Source organism: Carassius gibelio, chromosome A19, assembly GCF_023724105.1.
Source record: "Carassius gibelio isolate Cgi1373 ecotype wild population from Czech Republic chromosome A19, carGib1.2-hapl.c, whole genome shotgun sequence".
Lineage (NCBI taxonomy): Eukaryota > Metazoa > Chordata > Actinopteri > Cypriniformes > Cyprinidae > Carassius > Carassius gibelio.
The window spans coordinates 28,165,851-28,180,263 of record NC_068389.1 but is presented as its reverse complement, the minus strand read 5'-3'; the positions used below and the strand labels follow the sequence as shown (position 1 = coordinate 28,180,263).

At 41.8% G+C, this 14,413-nt stretch overlaps 2 protein-coding genes across 2 annotated transcripts; one reads left to right on the top strand and one right to left on the bottom strand.

Moving 5' to 3' along the window:
• The first annotated feature begins 2,563 nt into the window (after positions 1–2,563).
• On the top strand, positions 2,564–5,654 carry tnfaip8l2a (tumor necrosis factor, alpha-induced protein 8-like 2a). Its single transcript, XM_052534132.1, has 2 exons — positions 2,564–3,011; positions 4,729–5,654. Exons 1-2 carry the CDS (start codon positions 2,694–2,696, stop codon positions 4,969–4,971), a joined length of 561 nt encoding a protein of 186 aa, XP_052390092.1. The 5' UTR covers positions 2,564–2,693; the 3' UTR covers positions 4,972–5,654.
• A 543-nt stretch (positions 5,655–6,197) lies between these two features.
• vps72a (vacuolar protein sorting 72 homolog a) lies at positions 6,198–13,722 on the bottom strand. The gene is made up of 6 exons (XM_052534107.1): positions 13,289–13,722; positions 12,512–12,664; positions 12,328–12,439; positions 11,532–11,711; positions 7,513–7,657; positions 6,198–7,053 (listed from the first exon to the last, which is right to left on the bottom strand). Exons 1-6 carry the CDS (start codon positions 13,403–13,405, stop codon positions 6,651–6,653), a joined length of 1,110 nt encoding a protein of 369 aa, XP_052390067.1. The 5' UTR covers positions 13,406–13,722; the 3' UTR covers positions 6,198–6,650.
• Between the last annotated feature and the right edge of the window lie 691 nt (positions 13,723–14,413).

Below are 14,413 nucleotides of genomic sequence, written 5' to 3'. Positions count from 1 at the left end.
TGCAGAGAGAAACACTAAATGTTGAAATGTGCAACAGTCAGAAACACTTTTAGAACAATACAACCAGAAATACAGAACAATACAAAACAAATACTGAGAGTTTAACAAGTGAGTGCTTTTCAGTTCATGTGTATCAATAGATGAAATGGTGCGAGTGTGAATCGTCACAACACACAGGAAGTTGAACCAACAGGAAGAAAAAAAAATCACTGACTTGCAATTCAAAGACATTCACACAACAGACTCATTTCATTCTGAAGCGTTCTTCTACCCAGGACCATAAAAATAAAGTTAATTTAGATATAAATATATACATAAATGACTTAAACACCTATAGCAGACATCAATGATTATAATGGATGTTTCTGGAAGTAGCACATATGATGTAAGAACATGTAATTCACACTTACATGTGCTTCTGATACTCTTACAACAGATGCGTCTGAAGTAGTACTTCTTCAGGTCCCATCTGAAATATTACATTTCATCCTGTTTTCTGTATTTGACCTTTAAAGCCTACTTGAGTGACACACGATCCTGATAAACACAGATTGTAAACACAAACAACATCCAAAGTGAGCATGAATGATGACTGATGACTGTGACTAGTGCAAGACTCACGATGCAATATGAGGCAAAAATACATTGACTGATTGTGCCGTCTTGTTCCTGTGTGTGTGTGTGTGTGTGCGAGAGAGAGAGAGTGAGAGATTTTGTGTGTGTGAGTTCTTTGTTGAAACGGATGTAAACTCTGCAGATTAAGTACTGACAGACGCACTCGAAGACACACTCACACACATCACAGCTGAACACTCACTAAGCAAAAGGTGAGCAGATACAGCAGGTGTGTGTGTTTCTACTGATATACTCTTAGAACACCTAGAAACCACCTAGCAACTACTTAGAACACCTAGCAACCGCACAGCAACTACTTAGAACACCCAAGCGACCACATAGAAACTATGTAGAACACCCCAGCGACCGCATAGCAACTAATTAGAACACCTTAGCAACCTCATAGCAACTAATTAGAACACCTCAGCAACCGCATAGCAACTAATTAAAACACCTCAGCAACCGCATAGCAACTAATTAGAACACCTTAGCAACCACATAGCAACTAATTAGAACACCTCAGCGACCACATAGCAACTAATTAGAACACCTTAGCAACCACATAGCAACTAATTAGAACACCTCAACAACCGCATAGCAACTAATTAAAACACCTCAGCAACCGCATAGCAACTAATTAAAACACCTCAGCAACCGCATAGCAACTAATTAAAACACCTCAGCAACCGCATAACAACTACTAAGAACACCCCAGCGGCCACATAGAAACTACGTAGAACACCCCAGCAACCGCATAGCAACTAATTAGAACACCCCAGCAACCGCATAGCAACTACTAAGAACACCCCAGCGGCCACATAGAAACTACGTAGAACACCCCAGCAACCGCATAGCAACTAATTAGAACACCCCAGCAACCGCATAGCAACTACTAAGAACACCCCAGCGGCCACATAGAAACTACGTAGAACACCCCAGCAACCGCATAGCAACTAATTAGAACACCCCAGCAACCACATAGCAACTAATTAGAACACCTCAGCAACCGCATAGCAACTACTAACATTAGCCCAGCAACCGCATAACAACTACTCAGAACACCCTAGCAACTGCATAGCAACTACTCAGAACACCCTAGCAACTGCATAGCAACTAATCAGAACACCCTAGCAACCGCATAGCAACTAATTAGAACACCCTAGCAACCGCATAGCAACTAATTAGAACACCCCAGCAACTGCATAGCAACTACTCAGAACACCCTAGCAACTGCATAGCAACTACTCAGAACACCCTAACAACTGCATAGCAACTACTCAGAACACCCTAGCAAGCGCATAGCAACTAATTAGAACACCCCAGCAACTGCATAGCAACTACTCAGAACACCCTAGCAACTGCATAGCAACTACTCAGAACACCCTAGCAACTGCATAGCAACTACTCAGAACACCCTAGCAAGCGCATAGCAACTAATTAGAACACCCCAGCAACCGCATAGCAACTACTAAGAACACCCCAGCAACCGCATAGAGCCACTAATTAAAACATCCTAGCCACCTTTCATTGAACTGAACAAACCACATTCCAGATCATTTCAAACTGAATTCAGTTCCGTTTATTTCTTAAATGTGAATCAGGAACAATGATAGAGGTACAGACTGATCAGGTCATGTGATCCAGAGAGAAACCGATTTAGAGAAACGAGGTTTGAGTTCTTACTTTCGATTGCAAACTTTGGGAGCTTTCCATTTAATCACATTGTTGATTTTTCACACCTTATGTTTGAAGATGACGTGAAGCTTTAGACGTACTATTTTCAGGTTACTTTGTGCTTCTGTTCTCACACGTTCAACACCCTGAATGACATGAAACATCTCTTGAGAGGGAGGTTCGAGTCTGAAACTCAAAGTTGAAGTGTGTGAGAGACACAGAAAGCAGAAGTGACATATCTCCTCCGATCACACAGTTTCCTCTCACAGTTACACAGCGGAAGACGCCACTTCCTCAAAAAGACATAACAGACTAGTCGCAAACACCTCCAACTGCACGACGCAGGTAAACACACTCGCACACGGCTGTACATCTGTGTCCGTCCGTGCTCTCCTGTCATCAGGATGGAGGCGTTCAGCTCGAAGGACATGGCCATGAAGGCCCAGAAGAAGATCCTCAGTCACATGGCCAGTAAGTCCGTGGCTCATATGTTCATCGATGACAACAGCGGCGAGGTTCTGGACGAGCTGTACCGCGTCTCCAAAGAGCACTCGGGGAACCGCACCGAGGCCCAGAAGGTGGTGAAGAACATGATCAAGATCGCCGTGAAGGTGGGGGTTCTGTTCAAGCATGACAAGTTCAGCGCGGAGGAGCTGAGTGTGGCGCAAGACTTCAGGAAAAAACTCCATAATGGAGCCATGACGGCCATCAGCTTCCAGGAGGTACAAACACTCACATTCATCAGTCATATTTACATGCTAATGTTGTGTTATGATTAATCATCAGCAGTACTACAGCTGATAGTCTTTAAGTACGTGTGTGTCTTCCTGCAGCGTTTGTGTGCCATTTCACACCAGCCAGGAAGAAACCACTTAGAAACCATCCAGAGTAACCTAGTGGCTAGATAGCAGCTACTCAGAACACCCTAAACACCATAGCAACTACTTAGAACACCATAGCAACCACTCAGAGCACACTAGCAAACATATAGCAACTACTTAGCAACTACCTAACAACCACATAGTTACCACCCGGAACACCCTAGCAACTGTGTGTTCTTAGTAGCAATCGTATAACAAGTACTCAGAACACCCCAGAAACTGCATAGAAACTACAAAGAACACCCCAACAACCACTCAGAGTACCCTAGCAACTGCATACCAACTGCATAGCAGCTACTTAGGAAACTTAGCAACTACTAGAAATTACTCAGAACACCACAAAAATGGCATAGCAACTACTTAGAACACCCTAGCAACCACACTGCAACAATTTAAACCACCCTAGAAACCATATAGCAGCTGCCTGGAAAACTCTAGCAATTACATAGAAACCACGCAGGACACCCTAGCAACTGCATAGCAACTACGTAGGGCACCCTAGAGATGGTATAGCAACTCCACTGAACACCCTAGCAAGTACATAGCAACATCTTAGACCACCCTAGCAACCGCAAAGCAACTACTTAGGACATGTTAGCAACCAAATTATCAACAATTCAGAATACCACGGAAACTGCATAGCAACTACTTCGAACACCTAGCAACCTCATAGCAACTACTTCGAACACCCTAGCAACCTCATAGCAACTACTTCGAACACCTAGCAACCTCATAGCAACTACTTAGAACACCTAGCAACCGCATAGCAACTACTTAGAACACCTAAGCAACCTCATATCAATTACTCCGAACACCCTAGCAACCATAGAGCAACCTCTTAGAAGACCCTAGCAATCACTTAGAAACTACTAAGGATACCTTAGCAACTGCACTGCAACTATTTAGCCCTAGCAACCAACCAAAATACACTAGTGACTTTTGGCTCGGACAGAAACACTAATTTACTTCAGAAAAATGTTAGCAATACCAAATAACAATGTTCTTAAAAAGTTTTCAGAGCATGATAAAACCACTCAGAAGACAACATCTTGATTTCAAAATAAATAACCGCATGCATGCAACTCTGATAAATGTCTATCTCTCTCTCTTATGTCCCTCATCTTGTACTTATTTATTAATTTTTGCAACTTCAGCTCTGCTTTTCTGCTGATGCTCTAATCTCAAGAGTTAAGAATAAGGCCAGATAGCACACATACTTGTGCAGGATGTCTGTTAAAGATCGCTTCATCTGTGTCAGAAAAACGCCTTTCAGATGTAAATTTAAAACACATCTTAAATTCATCTTCTAAACTTCTATTTGAAATCTGATAGGAAACATCCTATAGACGTGTTGTAGATGAGCAAACACTAAAAATACGACTAGCAGACGTCTAATAGACGTATCTGTGATGTCACGTGTTATCAGGGTAGGAATATGTGCAGAAATGTACAAATGTAAAAAAAAATGTGTTCCTCCTTTTCGATTCTCTCTGTATAAAAGTGTGTTGAATGCATGAATGTAAACATATAATAACGAGCGTGCGTGTCTCTGCGTCAGGTGGAGTTCACCTTTGATAAGAACGTGATGATGGAGCTGCTGTCCGATTGTCGTGATCTACTGCTGAAGCTGGTGGAGAAGCACCTGACACCCAAATCTCTGGACCGCATCAGACACGTGTTCAACCATTACTCGGACCCCGAGCTCCTCACACACCTGTACGACCCTCATGGCACACTGTGGCCGAATCTCAGCAAGATCTGCATCGGTCTGAACCGCATGATCGAAGAGGGCAAGCTCTGAACACAGAGAGACGCGCTGGACTGAAAGACTGGCCTTCAGAGCTTCTGAAGACAGAGACACTGAGCTCAGGGAGGCAGTGAGACACTGGCCTGGACACATCTCTCATGTCTGATTGAGAGATTAGCACTAAACACGACCAGAACACATGCAGCTAATACTGCACACAACATAAAAAGGAAGATTTAAAGGGACAGTCCACTCAAAAATCAGAATTCTGTCATTGTTTACTCTCCTCATTCTCAGAACGTTCTAGAGAGTTATAAGCTCACATTCTTCCAGTAGACTTAATTCAAAGTTATGGTCTGTAATAACAGTGGATGTTTTGATTGTTCAGAAAACATTAACTTAATGGAAATATTTGCAAAACGTTCTTCTGTGCAACTCAAGGAAGTAAATGTGGTCTGATAAAATTCATTTGATGTTCCACAGTCATTCAGTTTTGGAACAAATAAATGACAGAATTATAATTTTTGGGTGTACTATCACTTTAAAAAAAATCATGTTTTGCATAAAAAGATTTAGATTTGTTTTTGCATTTTAACATTAATTTCACCCATAAATATTAACACACAGAACTTATACAACACTGGATTTAATGTACGGTTCCACCGTGTTTAACAGTAAATTAATTCATTGTTGTTTTCATGTTTATTCATAACCTGAATAAAGTTTTAATAATAAGTGCACTTTTGTTGTTTCTCACAGCTTTAGAAGCCTCTTCTTCATCACTGCGATCTTTTGATATGGTCTGGTTTATCTTTTTTTGCACCTCATGCAGCACTGCATCAGTGTCTCATCAATGGATGCTCTGCAGTGAATGGGTGCCGTCAGAATGAGAGTCTGATAAAAACATCACAATAATCCACAGCACTCCAGTCCATCAGTGAACATCTGGAGAAGACACATATTTGTCTAGATCTGTTTAAACGCTGCTTGATCTGTGCAGATTTCTCTCCTGATTCAGACCAGAACACCTCCTTCACTGGAGGAAGTGTTATTATGGATTATAGACTATGTATTTGAGTTAAAAACATCTAAATGCTGGATTTGTTTCAGTTTTTGTCTTCTCCAGATGTTCACTGATGGACTGGAGTGCTGTGGATTATTGTGATGTTTTTATCAGCTGTTTGGACTCTCATTCTGACGGCACCCATTCACTGCAAAGCATCCATTGGAGGATCCAGAGGATCAAACTAGAAAAAAAAAGAAATGTTATCACTCTTGAGTTCTTTATTGCATTTTTATTGTAATTTTATACAAAAGGAGAAATCAGAAAATGAACAGTTGAGAGCCAGTGCTGGTGATGTGATTCTAAATCAACGGATCTGAGTCGTTCAGAGTGATTCAGAGTCACAAAGCTTTGAATCACTGAATCTGAATCAGTTGACACCTGTATGGTAACACTTTACAAAACAGTCTGTAATTGTTGACACTACTTGACCTGAACCAAGAATGAGAAATTTTCAGCATTTATTAATCTATGTATTATTTAACGTAACTAAATATTGAAATTAACATTAAGATACAGAAATCCAAAAGCAGTATTGTTTATCGCTACGTCACATTGACATTCTGTTCATTCTGACAGTTTTGACTGAATTTATCAAAAAATATCCACAAACACAGTCAAAGCCGAGTCGTGTGGAGTTAAACACAGTAAAGCAGTCGTTTAGATGCATCTAGGTGGCGACTACGGTCTGTTTGACGACGGCTTTGGGTCGTGTGCTCTTGGCGGTCGCTGCCGGTGAATCGCTGACGTCAGTGTTTCCGCTGAAGCTTCCAGAAGCGTTGGGGAAACCGTGCGCCGCGATGTATTTCTGGTAAGCCTCACGGATGATGCGGAAGGCTCGAGCGTTAGCGTAGGGGATGTCCGTCACAGGGTCACGATACAGAGCGGGTTTATGGGTAACAGGACACACCTCCTGAACAGGCTGGGCGGGGCTAGAGCGAGCCGACGGTGGGAAGGCGGAGCTAAACGCCTCATCGTCACTGAAGGTGATGTATGTGCGGGAGCAAAGAGACCCCGCCCCCTGAGAGGAGGATGAAGAAGTGGGTGTGGCTTGGGGCGTGTCTTGATCCAGCCTTTAACAGAAGAAATGAGAAAGTCCATCATGCATCTTGCTCATATGAAGCAGTGTCTGTCATTAACGATTACTCTGGTCACCAAGAAATTGGTCAATTATTTTGACAATTAATTGAGTAATTGGTCATTTTTGGGTTATAAAAACAGACCTAAGCAAATTTAAAATAACATATAAATAAATAATAGCAATGAAGCAAATGTAAATGTAAGTTTTGTAAGTTAAAATTAAATACTATTAAAAGATTAAATATTTTGTCTGTTTAGCTGCATGTCATTAACTGACATCAGAGAACTGTGAATATGTGATAATGTACCAAACTAAATGATTTAAAATCTAGGAGCACATTTGCATCTTTCAGTGACACAACAGCATGATGATAACGGACCGTAACTATTCACCTATCAGCAGAACAAGCTCCTGTTTTAGAGTAATTCAGGATAATAATAATTCTGTGTACCCCTCCACATCCACGTTCTCCTCCTTCAAGTGAGCGTCTGGGATGAGCGGCATCAGCACTGAGTGATAGCGGATGCTCGGCCCTTCAAACCGTCTCTTCTTATGAACATGCTTCTTCTTATCAGCCTCTAAACGCTCATAGTTTTCTGAAACACACACACACACACACAGTGTCATCGGAGCACACACTCGTCTCAGGGTGAGAGGCTGTGTGTGGGTGTGTGTGTGTGAGTGCGAGAAAGAGAGAGAGAGTGAGTGCGAGAGAGAGATGGATAGTGAGTGCGAGAGAGAGAGAGAGTTAGTGCGAAAGAGACTGAGTGAGTATGCGAGAGAGAGAGTGAGTGAGTGTACGAGAGAGAGAGTGAGTGAGAGTGCGAGAGAGAATGAGTGAGAGTGCGAGAGAGAATGAGTGAGAGTGCGAGAGAGATTGAGTGAGAGTGCGAGAGAGATTGAGTGAGAGTGCGAGAGAGATTGAGTGAGAGTGCGAGAGAGATTGAGTGAGAGTGCGAGAGAGATTGAGTGAGAGTGCGAGAGAGATTGAGTGAGAGTGCGAGAGAGAGTGAGTGAGAGTGCGAGAGAGATTGAGTGAGAGTGCGAGAGAGATTGAGTGAGAGTGCGAGAGAGATTGAGTGAGTGTACGAGAGAGTGAGTGAGAGTGTGAGAGAGATTGAGTGTGCGAGAGATTGAGTGAGAGTGCGAGAGAGATTGAGTGAGAGTGCGAGAGAGATTGAGTGTGCGAGAGATTGAGTGAGAGTGCGAGAGAGATTGAGTGAGAGTGCGAGAGAGATTGAGTGTACGAGAGAGTGAGTGAGTGTACGAGAGAGAGAGTGAGTGAGAGTGCGAGAGAGAATGAGTGAGAGTGCGAGAGAGATTGAGTGAGAGTGCAAGAGAGATTGAGTGAGAGTGCGAGAGATTGAGTGAGAGTGCGAGAGAGATTGAGTGAGTGTACGAGAGAGTGAGTGAGAGTGCGAGAGAGATTGAGTGAGTGTGCAAGAGAGAGAGAGTGAGAGTGCGAGAGAGATTGAGTGAGTGTGCGAGAGAGATTGAGTGTGAGTGCGAGAGATTGAGTGAGAGTGCGAGAGAGAGTGAGTGAGTGTACGAGAGAGAGTGAGTGAGAGTGCGAGAGAGATTGAGTGAGTGTACGAGAGAGAGTGAGTGAGAGTGCGAGAGAGATTGAGTGAGTGTACGAGAGAGAGTGAGTGAGAGTGCGAGAGAGATTGAGTGAGTGTACGAGAGAGAGTGAGTGAGAGTGCGAGAGATTGAGTGAGTGTACGAGAGAGAGTGAGTGAGAGTGCGAGAGAGATTGAGTGAGTGTACGAGTGAGTGAGAGTGCAAGAGAGATTGAGTGAGTGTGCGAGAGAGATTGAGTGAGTGTGCGAGATATTGAGTGAGTGTGCGAGAGAGATTGAGTGAGTGTGCGAGATATTGAGTGAGTGTGCGAGAGAGATTGAGTGAGTGTGCGAGAGAGATTGAGTGAGTGTGCGAGATATTGAGTGAGTGTGCGAGAGAGAGAGTGAGTGAGTGTACGAGAGAGAGAGTGAGTGAGAGTGCGAGAGAGATTGAGTGAGTGTACGAGAGAGAGTGAGTGAGAGTGCGAGAGAGATTGAGTGAGTGTACGAGAGAGAGTGAGTGAGAGTGCGAGAGAGATTGAGTGAGAGTGCGAGAGAGAGAGTGAGTGAGTGTACGAGAGAGAGTGAGTGAGAGTGCGAGAGAGATTGAGTGAGTGTACGAGAGAGTGAGTGAGAGTGCGAGAGAGATTGAGTGAGTGTACGAGAGAGAGTGAGTGAGAGTGCGAGAGAGATTGAGTGAGTGTACGAGAGAGAGTGAGTGAGAGTGCGAGAGAGATTGAGTGAGTGTGCGAGAGAGATTGAGTGAGTGTGCGAGATATTGAGTGAGTGTGCGAGATATTGAGTGAGTGTGCGAGATATTGAGTGAGTGTGCGAGAGAGAGATTGAGTGAGTGTGCGAGAGAGATTGAGTGTGCGAGAGAGATTGAGTGAGTGTGCGAGATATTGAGTGAGTGTGCGAGAGAGAGAGTGAGTGAGTGTACGAGAGAGAGTGAGTGAGAGTGCGAGAGAGATTGAGTGAGTGTACGAGAGAGAGTGAGTGAGAGTGCGAGAGAGATTGAGTGAGTGTACGAGAGAGAGTGAGTGAGAGTGCGAGAGAGATTGAGTGTGCGAGAGAGATTGAGTGAGTGTGCGAGAGAGATTGAGTGAGTGTGCGAGATATTGAGTGAGTGTGCGAGATATTGAGTGAGTGTGCGAGAGAGATTGAGTGAGTGTGCGAGATATTGAGTGAGTGTGCGAGAGAGATTGAGTGAGTGTGCGAGAGAGATTGAGTGAGTGTGCGAGATATTGAGTGAGTGTGCGAGAGAGAGAGTGAGTGTACGAGAGAGAGTGAGTGAGAGTGCGAGAGAGATTGAGTGAGTGTACGAGAGAGAGTGAGTGAGAGTGCGAGAGAGATTGAGTGAGTGTACGAGAGAGTGAGTGAGAGTGCCAGAGAGATTGAGTGAGTGTGCGAGATATTGAGTGAGTGTGCGAGATATTGAGTGAGTGTGCGAGAGAGAGATTGAGTGAGTGTGCGAGAGAGTGAGAGTTAGAGTGCCAGTGTGAGTGCGAAAGAGATAGTAAGTGAGAGTGCGAGAGAGTCTGAGTGTGTGCTAGAGAGTGCGAGAGAGTGCCAGTGCGAGAGAAAGAGATTGGGTCTCATTCACTAATTTTTGCGTACAATTTTCTTATTCATACGCACATTTGAACTTCTCACGATAACTTTCCGCCTAATTCACAACACGTGCGTACGCACATGAGCTTGTTCTTAAACTCGTTCTTCTGTTAGTGAATTTGGAGTCTTCTAAATAAGCGCCCACGTGCACGAGGTCAGTAATTAGCATAATTCACGCCCAAACGAGCTCCATATAAGGGCTTTCCACAACGAGGCACTTGTACAGAGAAAGACAATTATGGCACCGAAACAAAAGACAAAGAAAAATAACTTTAACGATAATGAATGTGAGGTTTTGCTGTCGGAGGTGGAAGCCAGGAAAAAATTGTTATTTATAAGTGTATCCACTGGCATAACGTGGCTTAGGTGTGGTTCCAGTGAGTTGAATAAATCAATGAGGACTTCTCTGGGCAACCTAAAGCGACTGAACAGCCATTCGTCACTCTCCGCGAACATATCTGTGCGCTCTCTAAAGACGCACTCTCTCCTTAGAGCACGCGCCGCGATGTCTTCAAGCAGTACCAAGTGTGCCATGCCTCTAAACACAAGATGAGACACATTAATCACCGTTTATAAGGATAGATCAGGTGATTGTTGTTTGGACCTCTAATATATATATATATATATATATATATATATAAATTGGAACTGTAATTATAATTTATCAATAACATTTAATTATATAGGGTTCTTAACACATGCTTATAAGGCCCCGGTTGTACATGATTATTGCGTACATGTGGCATAAGTTGTTCTTGAATCTTTTCGTATATTTAGGATAAATTTTAGTACGAAAGTTTTTGATGAATCATGATTTATTCGTGAAAACGTCCGTACGCACATTTCACGCAAAAATCTGTGCCTACGCATATTTAGTGAATGAGACCCATTGTGAGTGTGAGAGAGTGTGAGTGAGTGTGCGAGAGATTAAGTGAGTGTGTGTGCAAGAGAGTGAGTGAGTGTGTGTGCAAAAGTGAGTGAGTGTGTGTGCAAGAGAGTGTGTGCGAGAGATTGAGTGTACGAAAGAGCGTGAGTGCGAGAGAGAGCGTGACTGCTAGAGTGTGTGAGCGTGAGATAGCGAGTGTGAGCGCACGAGAGAGAAAGTGCGAAAGAGAGTGAGCGAGAGAGTGAGTGAGAGTGTGTGAGAGAGAGAGAGAGAGAGAGAGAGAGAGAGAGAGAGAGAGAGTGAGTGCGCGAGAGAGAGAGAGAGAGTGAGTGAGTGTGCGAGAGAGAGAGATTGAGTGAGAGTGCGAGAGAGAGAGTGAGTGAGTGTACGAGAGAGATTGAGTGAGTGTGTTACCCAGTGATCTCAGGTTGCTCTCTGCGGTGAGTTTGGCCTCTGCGAGCAGCTCTTCTTGTGTCAGCACTCGTTCGCTCAGAGCTCCTCTCCTCTTGCGAGGTGCCTCCAGCTGACGCTCCTGCAGACGCTCGTTCGTCTGTCGTGTGTGTTCACTCGTGGACTTACGCACAGACTTACGCACTGAAACACAACCAGAACCTTATACAGCTACTTCAACACACAAAACACATTTCTGTATCTGCACATTACTGGAGATACAGATATTTAGATCAGTTTATGTCAGTATCTGTCAGGAAGATCTACTGATTTACAGCACAAGCAGAAGAATATCATCACAGAAATATCAGCATCTGATGCAAATTATTATTTTTTGCTTTAGTATTAAACTATAAAACCATCTATATATATATTTTTGGTTTTAGCTATTTTAGCAGATCAAGTTGAACTTCATGAAAAAGAGAATACAATAATTTTAACTTGATCCAAAAAATAGAAGATCATTTAAAAAATATAAATAAACAATAAAAAAGCTGAAAAGAAAAAAACATAAATAATTTCCGTTACCTGTCCTGAACTAAAATAAAGTTTTATTGAAGCTAGTTCCCAAGCCAACATTTCTCATTTTCATTTAATTAAACTTGATGTAATAAAATAACTGAAATTAAAATAAATAAAATTTTTATTGGACAAAACACACAAGTTATAAAAACTTTAACTCAAATTAATATGAAAACAGAAAGTATAAAAATAAAAACTAATTCAAAATATGGATAAAGTGTTTGTGAGTGTGTCTCACTTTCTCCAAACTCCTGCAGCTCTAGAAAGGTGCGTCTGTCCACTTTGGGCCGTTCAGTCTTTAATTGTTCAGGAACTCGCTTGACTTTGGGCTTGGAGACCTTCAGCGGCTCCTGAAACACACACACAGAGTTAAGTAGGAGCAGATGTGTTGAGTGTGTGTGTGTGTGTGTGAGATGCCTGACCTTGTATGCTTTAGTGACCACTCGGCTCTTTCTGCGTGGAGCATCGTCCTCCTGATCGCTGTTGGGTTCGTCTCCTTCATCGATGTCAAAATCACTGTCCACCTCGTCTTCAGTGTCTGAGTGATCACCTCTGTACTCGTCATCTCCAGACTCCTGCTCAGCACACACACACACACACACACACAGAGAGACACACACACACACACACACACACACACACACACACACACAGAGAGAGAGAGAGACACATACATGTGAACACAGAGACAGGTGTAGATGGACAGAGATTACAAATATACTACACGTTTCATGTAAGTCATGTATATATATAATAATCCTGCATGTTTACATACTTTTAATATTTAAATTAAATGTATATATTTGAAATATTTATACATGAATATACAAATATTTACATACAATTTATATATATAGAAATATGGTTGAAGTATTCATTACAATTTAAATAAACTATTTATTATATCTGAATACATAAATATTTATATGAAATGTGTATATTTTAAATGTAGGTACTTTTAATATATATATATATATATATATATATATATATATATATATATATATATATATATATATTTAAATGAAATGTATTTCTAAAATGTATATTTAAAAAAAATACTTAAATATGAAAAGACTAACATTCATTTTAAATAAATATTAATGATAGATAGATAGATAGATAGATAGATAGATAGATAGATAGATAGATAGATAGATAGATAGATAGATAGATAGATAGATAGATAGAATCCTCACGTCGTTGAATCCTCCGTAAGTGGTCTTGTAAAACTCGTCTTCTTCTTCTGCGTCCAGTAGTTTGGACATGCGGTTTCCCGCGGTGCTGCGCTGCTCTCTGCTGTTGGCTAAACTCATTTCGACAATAATTAGTCCGTTAATTCGATAATATAACTCTATTTGTCTCCTGTGTTGGTCTCGCGCCGCTGCTGAGGGGAGACACGTGATTATGTTTCTCCTCCGCGGGAATAAAAGTGCGCACTAAACACCTGCGCTCTTAGATTCGGAAAAATAACATCGAATTATCAACGAAATCGAGTTTATAAACGAAAACACTGAATACCACAACACAATGAACGCGGAGGAACCTCACTTCCGGTGTCAGCGAGCACGAGCGCGAGCGGCTCGACAGTGACGCGCACCGGACTGGAGGACGCGCCAACTCTGATCTCAATGAACTCTGATGTGGACTCAAGCTTTCTTAAAACGAGTTAAACACTTAAATGTGAGGTTTATCATTTCAAACATGTTAGTAGATGTTGTAAGTTAATATTTTGTAATGTTTATGCAAACAAAAAGTGCATAGTGCTATTAATTCTGTTTGTCGTCTGTTGGTTTTCGACACAGAACTCATGATGTCATTATTGTGTGTGGATGACTACTTTTTAAACATTTCCCCAACACAAAAAAGTGCGAAATTTGACTCGATTTGATTTGATGAAGGTTTGATGTATTTCTGAATTATGAACTAAATCTGAAAGAGTGCTTCATCTTCGAGCTCCAGAAAGAGGCAGCAAACTCCGCTCAGCTTCATCAGTCTCATTAACAAAACAAGCAGGCTATAATTAAAAAACTAAATATTCATTTAATAATGAGTACATTTAATGTTTGTTTTTTTCAGCCAGGATTTTTAAATATCCTGAAATGTGCGGGTTTTGTGTTGTTTACCTGTTTCATAATGATTGAAAGCTTGTTTGACCAATAGCTTGCAACTATTTTTTTAAAATATTCATGGGAAATACCCAAAGATATTAATATAATCCATATCTTCTCTAAAGCTTCAGGCCTTCATTTGAATATGAAGAATTAATGTCTCAAGCAGTGTGATTTGTGGCATCCCTATAAAAAAACGAAGTAATGTATTTA

What these genes read in the sequence shown, in the direction of transcription:
- tnfaip8l2a (XM_052534132.1), top strand. Translation starts at nt 2,694, where the DNA reads ATGGAGGCGTTCAGCTCGAAGGACATGGCCATGAAGGCCCAGAAGAAG. An exon ending in CGGCCATCAGCTTCCAGGAG is followed by an intron (nt 3,012 to 4,728) that starts GTACAAACACTC and finishes TCTCTGCGTCAG; the next exon opens with GTGGAGTTCACCTTTGATAA.
- vps72a (XM_052534107.1), bottom strand. Translation starts at nt 13,405, where the DNA reads ATGAGTTTAGCCAACAGCAGAGAGCAGCGCAGCACCGCGGGAAACCGC. An exon ending in CTTACGGAGGATTCAACGAC is followed by an intron (nt 12,665 to 13,288) that starts GTGAGGATTCTA and finishes TGTGCTGAGCAG; the next exon opens with GAGTCTGGAGATGACGAGTA. An exon ending in GCTGCAGGAGTTTGGAGAAA is followed by an intron (nt 11,712 to 12,327) that starts GTGAGACACACT and finishes GTTGTGTTTCAG; the next exon opens with TGCGTAAGTCTGTGCGTAAG.